Genomic DNA, 16,600 nt, shown 5'->3' with positions numbered 1-16,600 from the left:
AAAAATATTTTTACATGATTACTTTATGTCCGAGCGAGCACATTTCACACTGAATGACTATTCGAAATATATATGAATGCAGAATATCTCTTTTGCATCTTTTTAGAGAAGTTTTACCTAGGACTTTGCCCCAGAAAGGAGGAGGGATTGCTATAGTGGCTACACCATTCGACGAAGTTAACGACAGTCGCTGTAAGTGCGAAAGCGTTTTTAACCCTACCTCATCCACCAAAAAAAAAAAAAAAAAACGAATTAACAAGTAAGAAAGTCTAAATCCCGCCCGGACAGAACTTTATACTTGTATATTCCTGCGCATTTAAAAATAAAATTGGGTTGGCTGTCTTGTGTCATAGATGAGATTTATAGCTTGCAACATCAAAAGGATGGACCGAAATTGTATCTTAACATACCATATAAAAAGTGGGTGTGGGTCATGGATGTGGCAACGTAATTTCGTTTTATTTATAACAGAGATATAAATTGTTTTCTTCTTTCAAGATTACCGTTATATGGGAGGCAGGTTTGGTTATTGACCATTTCCACCCATTTTCAACATCAAACTACCTTGGGAAAAAAGCAAAGGGTGTACCAAGTTTCATTGAAATATTTTAATTTTTTCTCGCGTTATCGAGCGCACAGACGGACAGATATACATAGCTTAATCGACTCCCCTCATCATTCTGAGCGTTTTGATATGCATGTATACGAATGTCTATTTCTATCGCGGCTCCTTAATGCTATTACATATAACTGTTATACCATTGTGCAAAAGTGCACGGGTATAAAAATTGTGCTTTTATGGAATGTGGCCGTTTATAAAAGAGAACTAGCTGGCGCTTTACCAATCTGTTAAGAGCTCTTTCTGCTATATTCTCTCTGTATTGCAATGTTACTACCGGCACAAATAATCTCCCTGAAGCGCATGCGACTTTAACAATGTACGAGTATCTGAGAGGTGCAAAATATTCGGCCAACTGAGACCAGATTTCTCTACGCCGCCACTCTTTTCACTCATTGGTTTTACTTTCGGATGAATTCCATTCAGTTGCGGTAGAAGCTCTGCGCTAAAGATTTGTCGGATGACGGTAGACGACAACATCAACGGCAACGGCGTGTGTGAATTAATTTTGATTTTAAACAAAGTGTATTTATTTTTATTTGCTATCTGCCATCACTTTCTCTCATGTGTTGGAATATACCAGAAGTGCGTGAAACAGAAAGAGCTTTTCCCCATTTGTATACATTTTCATATATTTCCTAATTAAGTTTATAATTAAAATTAATTGAAAAATTACATATGCTTAAATGCTTTCCTAAGTGAACAATAAATAAGAATGAATGAGAACAACATTAGTGACCAGTATGGATGGTGAATACGTGCATATGAATGACGATAAAAGATAATCGAGAAGTACAAAACAATCTAACTAAAGCGGAAAAGGTAAAGTTTGAATGTGTGAAAACCGCAATTTGAGGCTCAATATGGCAAGGGTTGACGGTAACGCTTAATGGGGCGTTGGATGGAAAGTGCGAAGGAATTTATTTACTTCCTTTTATTTGCATTTAACTACTTGAATATTATGTGTAACTGTGTGTACCTTTATGTACCTACATGTTTTAAAAACATATGTAAGTAAATAGATGCCTACGCAGGTGTGTACATAAGCCCAATAATAATTTTATAAATATGTATGCATGCATATACATACACACAATTGTACATACATCTAGGCGCCTCATACAAAATTGCAACTGTTATTAGAGAAAATTAAAAACGTTTACTTATGATCCCAAAATATTTATTATATCAATTTATAAAAAAAAAAGAATATTTAAATCAATCGAAAGTAAGCATTAATAGCCTTAACCCCGTTAGTTTGGGCCTAAACGTCCTATTGTGCTCTACTCTTTGCCTTTAAAAACAATTTACCTATTAATACCTTTGCGATTTGTGTTGTTTATTTTTCTTGAATAATTACTTATTATATTATTTTAAAGATTGCAAGTTCTACTTTCAGAATATAAAATGTTTGTGTTTTGTTATAGAAATTGTAAAAAGCAAAGCCAAAATGTGATTGCTGTTAAAAAGAAAATTTGCTTGCATTTCACAGAATTTATTATCGAGCCTGGTATGCAAAAATATTAAATTACCGGTTTTATTACCGAAAAAAGTTTAATTCTAATCAGAATTATACAAAATCTTCTGCTGGTGTCTAAATTCGAAGGTTTCTTCTTGTAATATACAAGTTTTCGACATCTATTGTGTTCAAAAACATTCAAAGTTCGATCAGAAATGTATCTGCAGAGTGATTCAAGAGAATTAAAAAGCAAATGAGTCGCCAGTGGCCCCGAAAAATCTTCAAAAGTTAGACTGTAAATTGAATACTACATAGATATAGTTAAAGCCTTTTCCCCTAAAAGCTAAACAAAAGTGTTTGCTAACTGCCTTCCAGATTAACTCAATTAAACGAAACGCTCTTATCGACCGCCGGGGCAATATCTTCGCCATCATAATATCATATTGCCCTGACGTTGGTGCGCCTATCGCAGGTGAAAACCGATTGGTAGTTGGTAACTTTAACGTGCATCACAATCCTGGGGTCCTAAACCTACCAAACGATCACAGGGGACAACGTTGATCGTAGTAAATAGGCGATTCAACATTCAGCGCAGGGTGGTGTCTTCTTCTTTGCTTTTCAGCTCCTATATCTCGAAGCTTTCTGAACTACCACATCTCTTACGCTGACGACTGTTCAAAATTGGCGTCCGGCAATGACATCAATGGCTTGTGTTCAAAAGTTAACCAATATATATATATCCAGACTTGTTTGCTTCTTCATGCAAAAATCTCCAACTTTCCCCTACTAAATTCTCGACGACCTTATTCAACACCTGAACGGAAGAGATCAATTTATAACTGAGTACCGACTATCAATAATCCCATGCTATTGCACGTTAACATTTATAGTTTGTACTCCTTCTTGGCGCATAAACCTCAATTTTCTCTAAGGTCCAAAACCACAACAAGGCCCTCAAATCACCGGTATTATTTAGGGCATTTGAGGCAATTGGCCGTCCGGTTCTGAATTATGTGGCGTCCATCTGATCGTCTGCAACTATTTATCAAGAATATTTTGCACCTTGACCAAACAAAGAAAGTAAAAAAAGTTAGCTCAATTGTAAGTAGAATAATAAGTATATACTCGTAAAAATCGACACATACAACAAGTGTACAATGTCATGTTTATGGATGTATATATGTATCAGTGTTGATAAGGTTTTAAGTCAACTTACTCTGTTGCTATCATTTATAGCATTTAATACCTTAAAAACACTTTTAACCTTCGGTAGGCACACCTGATTATTTAACGTGAGCGACACTCTGGGGTAAGTTTCATCCCAATTCATAAACTTTTTTCCACAAACAGAACTAAAGTTTTAATTTACACTTTTCCTTGTAAGTATTTAAGTAAAACACATTTAAAATTGATTATTTAATTTTATTTATTCAAAGATATCAGATAATATTATAAGAAATATTTATCAGAAATACGCTTTGCGTTCTAAAAAAAAAATATATCGGAAAACTATCTTGGACTTCAAAAAACTACAATATATAAACTAAAAACAGTACTAATAACAAATTAATAAAAATTAGTTAGGGAATTCATAAGAAGCTAGTTAGTATTATCAGATATTTAGCTAGCTATGTTGTATGGTTTTTGTAGTAGTATGAACTATATTTTTCTACAAAATTAAATATAAAAAAAAACAACTAAATAGTTAAAACTTACAAATATGTGGTGTACACTTTCCTTTGACGCTGGCAGTATATGCAAAAAAAAAGTACGCGAATTTCACACTGTGGTAAATTTTACCCAATACTCTTTTTAGATCTGCATAAATTCGGTGCGCACCGACTACTGAGAACTTACCGCATTAATTTCGAAGAGTAAATCGGCATTACTAAAATACAGCTAACGGTACATTTCCAGATGTTAGAAATACACAAACCAAAACCCATCAAAAATCTTGTGGGGTGACTCGCACCCCAACAGTGTATGTACCGAAGGTTAAATCCGTAAGCTTTATATAACACCGTAAGTTGACTATAATCCGTCAGCTGATTATAATACCTTAATACTGTTATAATCTGAATGCAACTTTCCCTTGGCAATCGGGTTAAAATAGCTACAAAAATCTTGCTGGCCAGAAAATCAAATTTATTTCGAACATAAAACAAGCAAGATAGAATTGCGTGATGGGTGGTATTTTGCTTCAAGGCTAACATGGAACTTCGAAGCTAGATGTACTCGCACACAGCCTTAGACCTAAACGGTCTACTGCGCAACTACCAATGTGATTTCGATTTTAAACTATTGGGGTAGGGTATAAATCACTTTTCATATCAAGTCAAGCCTATTACACGCGCCCCACGTTTTTCATTTCACATATCACTAAATTCTGCTCATTGACTTTTATTAAAATTTTTAAATCAAGACTAATTCCATAAGTCTAGGATTGTAATTAAATTATTTTCTACTTTTTAATCCATTTATAGAAACGTGGTATATTAAAAAAAAATTGTGAAAGATTTTTACTTTTATCTCTTTTCTTTATATTCTGATTGGAATTCGTGGAGTTCGTGTAAAGTAATTATATGATTTGGACATTCAAAGCATCAAATTTCAAAAATAAAATACAAGTCAAGGCGAATCTATTAAAGGTGATATGGGTAAATCAGCTTTTTTTTTCTTTCGTCATGTCCATGTGGCTATCAGCACAGAATGAAATAAAGCGAATTTATTCTTGAATAAATTTTTTTTTATTCTAGTGCCACCACCTTTAATGAATGCGCCTGGATACAATTGCTTTTGCACTGCTACTACCACTTTTATTGAAGTCGCGAAAACAATGCTTAGCCGTATCTTTATCTTCAAGAGCCAGGACAATTCTGAGCAATAGAATTACTATCCGGTTATAATATATTTTGGTACCTGGCATGACCTTCTGGGAATTAGGGTACAATACGCTTAGTCCGATGGCAACCAGAGTAAATAGGCCGTGCGGCTCTTGTTCATGGGTCTTGCATCTTCAGTGCAGAAATTAAATAGGATAAATCGGTCGCTTCTCGACAGGCAATGACAAGAATATTTGCTAATCTGCTTATCTGAGAATATTGGGCTAATTTCTCATAGTCATATTCGGAGTCGGCTTACAACTGAATCCTTTATTTACAACTGAATCTCTCATACACGACAAATTAAAATACATCTAAACACCTTTGAACGACGTTTGCACCAATCTATCATGATTATACCACACTAATGTCTAAAGCTCCTAACATCGCTTTTCAAGTGTAAAAAATGGTTATAGTTTGGAAAAATACTTACCGATTTTGAGCAGACATAATTGTACTGTCAAATACCCTAAAACAATTTTGCTTCGGATGTCCAAATTTGGTGTTAAATCAATCTTGGTACCAATCCACTAAAAAATTCATTTACATGCATATGCAAATGTTGTATCTATTGCATATGTTTTGCTTTTCAGCAAGCTACACAAGATGCGCTATTCAAATTTCTTTTATTTACTCTCGTAGATAACTTCGAAAAACTTCACCTTTCAAAAGCGATATAGTTTTAAAGGCATTTAAAGGGATATTATCTTATAGTGACACTTAATCTCTATAATAACACCAACCAATATAATATAGTACCACCCCATTTTTTTCTCTCTTATAAATAAACGCCGCCCTAATTTTCCGTACACGCGCCAACATATTTTTTTTTTTTTGGTTCACACGCAAAAATTCATTAAGTTACACTTTTATAATTTTTATTTCATTTATTTTAATTCAACAATTGCCATTTTCTTTGCAAGTTCAATTTTTTTTACGTTTACGTGATTTTGTAAAAGTAGTAAACAATTCATCAGAATTCACTAGAATTGTTTACCAAAATAATTAGTTCCCAGACATAACGAAAATGCTAAGAATGACATTTTCTTTTAATAAAAGACTTTGAATTGATAACATTATTGTTCAGTCTTCTTTTATCAATCAATCCTTTACTATTGTTGTATCTAACAAACAATAAACTAACAAATATTTTTTGTTAATAAAATAAGATCCTTTACTAGTGTTGTAATAAATAAATAATAAACATTTTTTATAATAAATTAAAATAAGATCCTTTACTATATGACACGGGCTCAAAAAGTATCACTCTATTTGTAGATACCAAAACTTCTTCATTTGGCGGTTAATGGCTTTTTGCTTTTGACAGATGATAGTTACGAAATTTATTGTGGGTCAGATTTCAAAAACTAACAGAACATGAAAAATTGTTTTTATGTTCAATCTCTCTGAACATGCAAACAAATCAAATACTTAGTTTAGAACAATCGACATTTCTCGTATTCTCCATGAGACCCATTTTATCTATTAAAAGAGACCGAACCATGGTTTTTTGAAAACTAAATAACCTTCATTGCCGAGTGGTAGCAAACTATGTTTAATTAGTTCTTAAGACCTGTACCGAATGAGTTAAAATTGGAGAATCTGTGTTTTCAGCAAAACGGTGCCACCATTCACCCCGTGTGACATCATAAAGATTTTTAGGAACACTTTCCCAGAAAAAAGAATATCTTATGGTACTGCGTTCGCCATTGCTGAAAAACAATAAATGTACATATTCTAAAGGTGTTTTTAGAGCACTAATACCCAAAGCGTATACCCGCTTCGTCGTTTTGTTTTTGTAAAACTCGTAGGCATTCATTTTCCAAATTATTGCACGCCTATGCTCACTCATAAGAAATTATTTTACACAGGGGAGTATAGGCGAGCATAGGAATATATACATAAGTATAGTGTATACTACTCACCAAAAGTTTCAAGTGATTTATAAAAACAATATTTGAACAGATACATCCAGCAGTCGTAACTGCTACCATGGCTGTCGTACTTGTTATTGGCGTACCTTTGTATTACAACATTACTACAGATATTGTTTGGATCGAGCAGGTAATAAATCTAATAGTTTTTAAGGGATGTTGAAACATCCTAAGCTCTTACTGGGTTACTCTGATTTGAATGAAAAATGTGCATGAAATCTCACGCATTTACACAGAAATATAATTTTTTCAATGTATGAGACTCGCTCGGCCAATTTTGGGTATTACTATTTTAAAGGTCCTTTTTCAAATGAAGTACTAAACACGCTATAAAATGGCCAATACTTTAGTTTTATTAGCTTGCAATGTGTATGGTATGTAGTGCCTACAGACAATATAGTTTATATGGCTACCTCGACCATGAAAAACACCCGTCCTTCTAACATGAGCCGCATCTGCTTTACAGTGTGCAATCAATTCACATGATGAATATAGCTTATATGATGAGTTCTAACTTGGCAAAAGAAAAAGTCGAAAGAACACCCCTTATAATATCATTTATTCCCACTTATATAAAATATACTTTAATCTTATTTTCTTACCCAAATGTGAATATAAATAGCACGTTAGCAAACAGTTTATATATGTACATACGTACAAATAAATTATTGAAAAGTAAAATTACCCTTTTCTTGGTATTATTGCAGCGCTCGGATACTACAAGGTGAAATGGCAACTCTCTTCCTGTTATCTGCTTAGAAAAGGCAAATCATTCTGCTTTACCGCCGCGGACATTCCTATTCAAAATACTTAAAACGTACACCCATCACAATAATAACGATATACCATATACCTTACGAAAGCCATAACAAAACAGTGAATGAACGCGAGCGCCAGAGGCAGCTTAATGTTTTAATAATGTTGACAGAGAGTGGACGAAAAATAAGAGCGGCATTGTTTTGAGCTCCATTCGAATATGTGAAATAAATGTAGATCTAAGACGTAAGAAACAAGTCACAACAGAGCGGCGACAAAGGCAGAGAGCCAAATAGCATAAAAAGGCGATAGCCACCAAAGCACTGGTGCCCCCCATGAACAACCTACCATACATGTTCTCACATAGCCCCATGCCCAAAAACAATAATGAGGGCAATAATCATACCAACTACTACCACCACAGCGATGAGCATTACTGCGAGAGCACGATGAGCTGCTAACATTGCTGGGACACATTTTGCTGTCTATGCCATACTCGAAGCGTTTGAAATTGGCGTTACGTTACCCAGTGTCAGTCTTTGTTCAGCACAGTGACGGCCGGTGTGACGGTATACGACGTTTAAGGGTTAAAATTTTAAAATAAATTTATTTGAGCAACACCCCTTTGCGGCCGGCGAGATCTGTGAGTATGTGGTGGCTTGGCACAAAGTCGACATCGCTGCCTCCGTCATAATCGTAGCACGTTTTCCTTTACTGCCTATACGACATGGTGCTGTAAAAACGCAACAAAACATCTTGTAAAATCTACGAATTTTGCGTGTATTTTCTATTCGATACAGTGTGTGGACTCGCCTACCCAAATATCAAATTGTGAGCACCGATAGACACACAGGAGGACAGACAAACGTCTTACTTCGTAAGCGAGTGTTGCTATCGTTAACTTGCCTGCTGCCCTGACTGCTTGTTTGCCTGCCTGCCTGTTACGCGCAATCACGACGAAGGAAGAGGAAGCCGACGGTAAAAAAGAGGAGTAGATCTGGAGGTAGAAGAAAACTCGTATATGAGTGAGCAAGTGAGTGTGAAATGAGAAATCAAAATCCTCAAAACTGTCGCTGCCTGCCAATTGCTAACTGCTTCCTTTAGTAAATCCAGACAAATTCACATTTAGTTTGAGATCGGTGTGGTTCGGTGCGTGACGACGTTAGTTCAAAAGTGACTTGAAATCATTTTTCGTTTCGATTTCGATTGATTCAGTGTTCAGTGGTTAACAAGAAAAAAAAAACACTGCAAAATTATTAGAGAAAACTTGTACCCATACTAGATGTGCAGTATAGCAGGTCGACAGTTGCTAGCAGGTAAACGGCTAAAGTAATAAAAACGTGCAGGAAAGTAACTATTTGGGAAACGTAAGAAAAGCGAACAACATCACTTATGTACATACATACATGTGACACGGACTTCAGCAGTATAAACTACATGCTATTGTAACAATACTGATAGACGATTTTTACTGAAATTGAAGGAAATAAAACTCTTCCGAAGAATTTCAATTCCACTATCTGGAGCGGTAGGAGTAAGCATATGTATATACATAAGTCGCAGCTGTGACACTGAGCGCTAAAATTTTAAATGACAATCTAGAGATAGAAATGCAAAGCATAGGCAGGTTTGGCTAGCTCGCAGCCTATACAAAATTAGAAGAAAAGCTAGATAACATAGATACATGTGCATGAATATTTACAAAAGCGAGAATATAAAAAGTTATCTGTACACAGCTAGTAAAAAGGAATGTAATAAAATACGACAACCACCACAGAAATTTTAAAGAAATTAAAAAGGAAACATTAACGCCAGCACAAAGTTGTAAGGCAAACAATAACTAAAGTGCCAAGCAAACGGAAAGAAAACTAAGAAAATTAAAGTGAAAATCCGCCTAAAACACGCTGCTCGCCTGCCTGACTGCTTACCTATTTGTCTGCTACTTGCACGCCTGGCCGCGGTCGGACGACCAACAGACGCATCAGTCTAGTGGAAATAGCGATAGCAGCTAGGCATAGCCACATACATGCACAACTGACGCGCGTCGGAATGTCGAGGCAAAGCAATTTTCGTAAAGAGAAGAGTGTCGAAAGAAAATTCATAATTTTTAATATTTAAAAGAAAACCAAACCGAACCGAACCCAGTCACAGAGAAAAGCAAAGAAAATTGAGCGAAAATAGATAGAGCAGCAGTAGTGGATAGAAATATCTGCACAAGAAAGTGCAATTGAATATTGAATAAGCAAAGCGTGTACTCAAACCAAACGCTAGACCAAGGCGGGGCAAAGGAAACAAAAACACAATCAGATATACAAGCATACATGTGTTGTTAATTCAAAAAGTAAAATCGAAATAATGCGACGTATGGGGTATTTGTGTTTGTATTAGTGTCTGTATGTACATGTGTATGTATGTACGTGTTGCGTATACGCATAAAACATGCAAAGTGTTGTTACAATATAAGTTAATTAATTACCAAGCAATAAGACAATATATGACGAGAGTGAGAGAGACGATCTGTGTAAAGCAAGTCTAAAATCGTATGAAACCCTTAAGGGTCTATAATTTAAAAAAAAGTCTACGAGCTTCCTAAAAAAGGAAGATCCAGAAATTATGTGCCATTTTTGTAAACCAATTTAACCAGTCAAACAAAAAATAAAATAAGAACAAAAACACACTAATAATCGAATAATATAATTAGAAATTAAGTAATTTAAAGAAATAAAGCAAACAAATTTACATAAAGCAAATACAAGAAGAATAGTGAAATATTGATTTCCTACACTGAAAAGAAGCTTTAAAATTTCAATATCTAAAATAGAAACAACTACCACGCTTAGTTGTTGAAATCGTCAAGGTCGGTGGAATTATTAACAGTATTATTAACACGTTAACACACAACCTTCCTTCTTCCGCCGCGAAAGCGCATAAACGTAAAATTCCCCCAACACTCGTGTCCCCCACAACGTCAACAATACAATACTAAGCCAACTGTAAACTAACTAAACAACTGAGTACCACACAGCGTGCAAACACGTCACATCAACTCACGAGACTAGCAACGCGCGAAGGGTTGCAAAGCGAGCAGGAGAGCAAATCCGTGTAGTATCGACGCAAACGTAAAGTGTCTTCGTTTGAAATAAGAAAAGATGTCTTGCATATCCAATAATTTTAGTTCTTTCTTCCTTAATTCCCTCAACGATTCATCCGAGTTTGCGAAGTATTTAAGCAATGGCGAACTCAAGTTTTCGTCCTTCGAGGATTTTCAAGTATTTGGCTCGAGTGCGGGTTCAAGCACGCCACCGCTGCCACCACCATCAGCTCAGCAGGCGTCAGCGTCACAGCAACAACAGTATTACAATGGTGTTAGTAACAGCGTCAACAACAATAACGTAAGTGCTGGCGCCAACACGACGGGGGTGCAAAGTGGCGGAGAACTATTTAACGGTGCGAGCCAAACGAATGCCGTCGGTAATTGTGCCCAAAATTCATCTGAAGCGTCAAATGCGTCAGCGATAACGCCTGCGACCGCTCCTAATTTGGCACCGCCAGGCATCCAACAGCTGCAACATGGCTCCCATTTGCATGTAACACATCACACGCATCCTTCTCATGTGCCACATTCGCATCCACATGCTCAACATCCTTATGGCGGTCATGCGCCTCACCCAACCGGCAACCTCGCTACCAATGCCTTTCATCAGGATCACCTCGCTACACCACACCTTCCACACGGGCTGTCGACACCTGCGACGCAAAGCTATCCCACTACTCCACAACGTTGGTCTAGTGCCGTAACTGCAAATCCAATGGTCACCGCGTCACCCGGCACACCACACACACTACCACAGTTGCATAGCAATAATCAGCCGGGTACGCCTATCGCCGCTAGCCCAGGAGCAGCACAACACTTTGATGGTTCCTTTGAATTCCTAAAGTACCTGCGTCACTCTAACGATTACAACAGCGAAGGTCAAAGTGACGCCGGTAGCCATGCAACAGTGCAAGTTAGTCAATCACAATCATCGGCGTCCAGTTTGATCGACTTGGATAGCAGTACGACACACAAATCTCGCTCTTCACGTAAAGCAGCCGCTTTGTTGTCCTCCGTGTCGCGCGCTTCCAATAGTCTCGATGCCACTACATTGGATGTATTCGATCATGATTCAAAGCACACCATCTTCGATATGCACCATATTACGGCCACTAATAGCTCCAACTCGAATGAGTCTTCTCTAGAGGTATCGAATTTGCCCTTCCCCAACTCGCACCTAAATGCCTCCAACTCGAATACTTCTTCTGAAGGCGCTGCTACAGGCAGTTCTGACTTTACAATGCTGCAGTCAGGTTCTGCGGCTAGTGCACCCAAGCCCTTGGCTGCCTTTACCATCAAAGACAACTTCGATGTGCATCCATCGCACAAAGTAGAGGAAGGTATCTTTCAGCACATGAATAAATTGCCAGCGAAGAAAAAGGAGAATTTAAAGCAACTGGGAGTACGTTTTACCGGGCAAATGACGCTGGCAGACAAATCGATAGTCGTCGAAAACTTTATCAAGTTTTGTCAGGTGAGCACTTATTTAACATGCTTATGATTAAATTTCGGCTAATTGTTTATCTGCTTACTACATATTTAGCAATAAAAAATATAATAGCATACATGTAATTGGCGCTTACACCTTTTTTGGGTCCTATTTGCTGTGTCTCTTGATATTGTCCTACAAATGGAGGGAGTTTCATCCCGCCTCCACACAGTAGATGGGTTTTTATGAGAAACGTTTTAATAGTACACGCAGAGGCTTAGCATTGCCCTCCTGCAATGGTACGCATAAATTATACCTATTTATACCGCTCAAGCTTCCTCTAAGTTACAGAGACTCAGGACTCTCATGAAGTTCAGGCTAACTGACAAAACTTAAATTATGGGCTATTTCAATTGTAAAAGAATCGTCCTGTGTGGCAAGTCTTATATATGTATATATATATATATTTTTTCGAAACCGAGGAGAAGTCGGACTGAAGTGCGATAATTATAATGGCATGACCAATGTAAAACGAATACAAATACAAAGACTAAGTTGGTTTGGTCATGTCATATGTATGATACCCCGTGGAAAATCATCCGATTCAGTGCCTATGAGTGGTCAACGAAAACAAGGGTGCCCGTCAATGCAATTAATGGACGTACCTACCTGCACCTACACATTGAAACTAAGCTTTGACCCATTCGATTGCCGACAAACAACTGTAGAAAAAGAAGACTGAAAAAAGAGAGAATAGCCCTCTACTTTAATTAAGCCTAATGCAAGTTAAGTAGGTATGGATTTTACTCGATGTTCCTAATTGGCTTCAGGTTCCATGAGAAAAATCGCAAAAATAACTTCTTGACTGATGGACTGGAGTATCCTCAGCTGCTTCTACGGTCTGCAAATAACAAATATTGTCATAAGTTTTCGTGCGCTCTTTGTCTCTCTGGCATTTCTCCAGTCAGCCTTCCATCTCGTTGAGGTATTTTAAGCCATTGTGTTCGGTCGAAAAAGGATAAGAAGAATTCATATTTTTTTATTATAGAGAGATATATTCAGCATTTATGCTATATATGTACATACATACATGTATATATATATTATATATTTGTGTATATTTGCCTGTATTAATAGTGGTTACTGTACCTGCGCCAAGTTTGCTTACATATGTACATGTATATGATTATTTAATTTTAATATATCGAATATATGCTTGCTACATATTCCTTTGTAAATGAGCGTCTATGTAAATAGATATGCTAGTTTTTACAATTTCCAATTTAAAATATTTACACATATACATAGGTACATATTTATTTTATTAATATGGTTTTGCACAAGGATAGGATGGGTAACATTCGGCTTGACTCTCTCAACATATACAAGTCATAACATATATATGTACTTTCATGGCCTATGGGGCTTCTAGTAGGCATGTTAATAGTTAATATATGCATATACATACATATGTGCATATGCATATACATATGTATGGGTGAGCGCGCATCCTGAGCATACAAATTCAAAACTTCCCAACCAGATGTAACATTTATACAAGTGTGTACATATAGTGAAATATGAATTTTTACTAATACACATACATAAGATATTCCTATGCAAATTGTAACAACAACTGTTACAAGAGCTCCAACCTTCTACCTAACCTCACTTCCATAACGGTAGTAATAATATCGACAGTCACTAATATGATATTCACGTAGAATGTATGGAAATATATACAGATGTACATATGTACAAGCATATATACCTATATGTACGTTAAACTATTTTATTTCACATACGACTTTGTGGCTTTTTATTGTTGTTGCTTAAAAGTCGCAAGTATTCTTTGGGGTGGGACAGTGGTGTAATTATATATGTGCATATGTATGTTTGTATAGTAACCTCATTTGTAAAAGTTTTGAGGCTGAAGTGAGAGAAATCATTACAAATTTTTAAACCCTCAACGATGTTCATATTCGTATGTCCTTCGTCCAGTACACACTTTCTCATCGCGACCACCCATTAACACCCATAGATTATCAGCATAGCACTTCCATTTAGCTACCCAGTGACCAAATGAAACTATTCACCAATCCTGATATGCTGCATGGGTACATGTGTGCTGCTTAAAAGCTCCCAAGTACTCATGCACGGGGCAAATAGATAAATTGCTGTGTTGAACCAACCCCAAAATTAAACTAACTATTCATGTGGCAGACGTAAGGCCGAAATGACACACATGATTTTGCATCGTATATAAGTATAAACATACGTAAATATGTAGGTATGAATGCGCACCTATTATAATCCCAGTTTGGTTGTGAAAGCAAGTAAGAGAAATGACAGTCCGTCTGCGTCCGTAATGTCTTATTCGCATTCCTACCACCCACCTGGCCAGCTCTATACCTTTAAGCTCCTCTCGAACGCCCTTCAAGTCTAATTTTTGAACTATGCTTGAAAGCAAACAAACGCATATACAACATACGCAATTTACTCACACACGCTTATGATAATTTTAAAATAATAATATGTATGTAATACATACTTATATATGTATATGTATGTGTGCATACTGATGGTTATGTGCATATTTGCATGAATATGTACGCTCTGTTGTTGCGAATTATAGTGTATGTCAATATATAGGTAGATATATATTGATATATGTACATAAGAATGTGACTAGGTATGTGTACTTACTTGTATACTTTTACGTATGTATATACTAAACATATTATGGTCATATGCAGCAGAGCGTTAGTTGTCCTCTTGATACCCTGCAGATAATTCCACTGGTTCTTAATTGATGGCATTCTAATGAATTTGGAACCAATACTATTTAGTTTACATTCCTGCGGCCTTCTGTATCCTTCATTGCTATCTCGAAAATGTTTTGGTATTGTCTCATATGTGGAGCGGCTACAGTTTCGATCCTACTCGAAATTTGTATATATGTACATATTTACCCACTTTTTCTGTAATTTTTCTCTCCTTTCGGTCAGTAATTTTTCATATGTAGCCGCCAATTGAAAAACTGACGAAAGGGAAACGGTAAAACTGATTTCCTGACACGTTACAATTTTTTTAATGTAATTCTAAACACCGAACATGCCTACGAGTTCGGCCATTTCGAATGTTCAGTTAATTGTTGACAGCTGCTTTGCTTGCACGTGTTTCGGCTCGTCTTCGATTTTTACCTATTCAAAAAGATGGATCAAAGAACCTGTATCAAATTTTGTCTGAAAAACGTAACGAGCTACTTTGGACCAAAGCAACGTTTATCGGTGGCACAAAATGTTCTTAGACGGCTGAGAAGATGTGAACGACGAAAAGCGTGCCGGACGCCCGAGCACTTCAACAACAGGCGAAAAACTTGATGAAGTGAAGAAAATGGTATTGGCCAATCGTCGAATCGCCGTTAGAGAAGTTGCTGAGGACCTAGGCATATCGATTGGCTCGTCCCATTAGATTTTTTTCAATGATTTGAGATGTTGGACTCTGTCCGCGACAACCCATATCTGCTCCAGAGGGTCATAACTGGTGACGAATCGTAGGTTTATGGTTATGACGTGGAAACCAAAGCTCAATCATCTCAATGGAAGCTGCCGCACGAACCAAGACCAAAAAAAGAGCGCCAAGTTCGGTCGAATGTAAAAGTTTTGCTTACTGTTTTCTTCGATTGTAGGGGCGTGGTGCATCATGGTGCAAGTTATGCGCAATTTGCTCGAAGCAATCCGCCAGAAACGCCCGGATTTGTGGAAGAACAGAAATTGGCTCTTGCATCACGATAACGCCCCTGCTCACACATCGTTGCTTGTGCGCGACTTTTTGGCCAAAACCAACACACTAATGATGCCACAACCACCGTATTCCCTAGATCTAGCCCTCTGTGACTTTTTCTTGTTTCCGAAACTGAAGTGGTCCATGAAAGAACGACGCTACACTACGATTGACGATATAAAGACGGCATCGACGGCTGAGCAAGAAAAAAAAAATGATTTTTTGAAGTGCTTCGAAGATTGGAAAAAACGTTAGGACAAATGGATAATATCTCATGGGGATTACTTTGAAGAGGACAAAATAGATGTTAATGAATAAATAAATAATTTTTGAAAAAAACACAAATTTCGCGATACTTTTTGAACACACCTCGTATATGTATGGATGTACACATATGGCGGCTGCCGTAGCCGAATGAGTAGGGGCGTAACTACCATTTGGAAATGTAAAGGTTCGAAACACTGGGCAACAAGCACGAAATAATACATGGGCTGAAAAGTCCCGCACCTAACACATTGATGGCACTAGTTTTACTGTACTCGTATTCATCTCTTTTTCAGACAGCTGTTAAAATGTCATGATATTCTATTCGTTATTAGTTCGTAAGTTATTGTGCAAAGAGTGATGCTACTTTTGTAGAA

The 16,600-nt window shown here is 36.9% G+C and overlaps 1 protein-coding gene across 5 annotated transcripts in view; it reads left to right on the top strand.

Annotated features, from left to right (window-relative positions):
* The first annotated feature begins 1,049 nt into the window (after positions 1-1,049).
* Positions 1,050-16,600, top strand: part of LOC128859977 (ras guanine nucleotide exchange factor L) — a 59,963-nt gene continuing 44,412 nt past the window's right edge. Inside the window, exons 1-3 of one of the 5 annotated variants that reach the window (XM_054097161.1) lie at positions 1,050-1,204; positions 1,319-1,441; positions 7,602-12,218. In XM_054097161.1, coding sequence (XP_053953136.1) covers positions 10,800-12,218 — 1,419 coding nt within the window. In that variant the 5' untranslated portion in view covers positions 1,050-1,204; positions 1,319-1,441; positions 7,602-10,799. Of the gene's footprint in view, positions 1,442-7,601; positions 12,219-16,600 lie in introns of all 5 variants that reach the window. The other 4 variants (XM_054097164.1, XM_054097165.1, XM_054097162.1 and 1 more) reach the window with 4 other exon arrangements.

This window comes from Anastrepha ludens, chromosome 4, assembly GCF_028408465.1.
Source record: "Anastrepha ludens isolate Willacy chromosome 4, idAnaLude1.1, whole genome shotgun sequence".
NCBI lineage: Eukaryota > Metazoa > Arthropoda > Insecta > Diptera > Tephritidae > Anastrepha > Anastrepha ludens.
The sequence above is the reverse complement of the archived record's forward strand: the minus strand, read 5'-3'. Positions and strand labels throughout refer to the sequence as shown.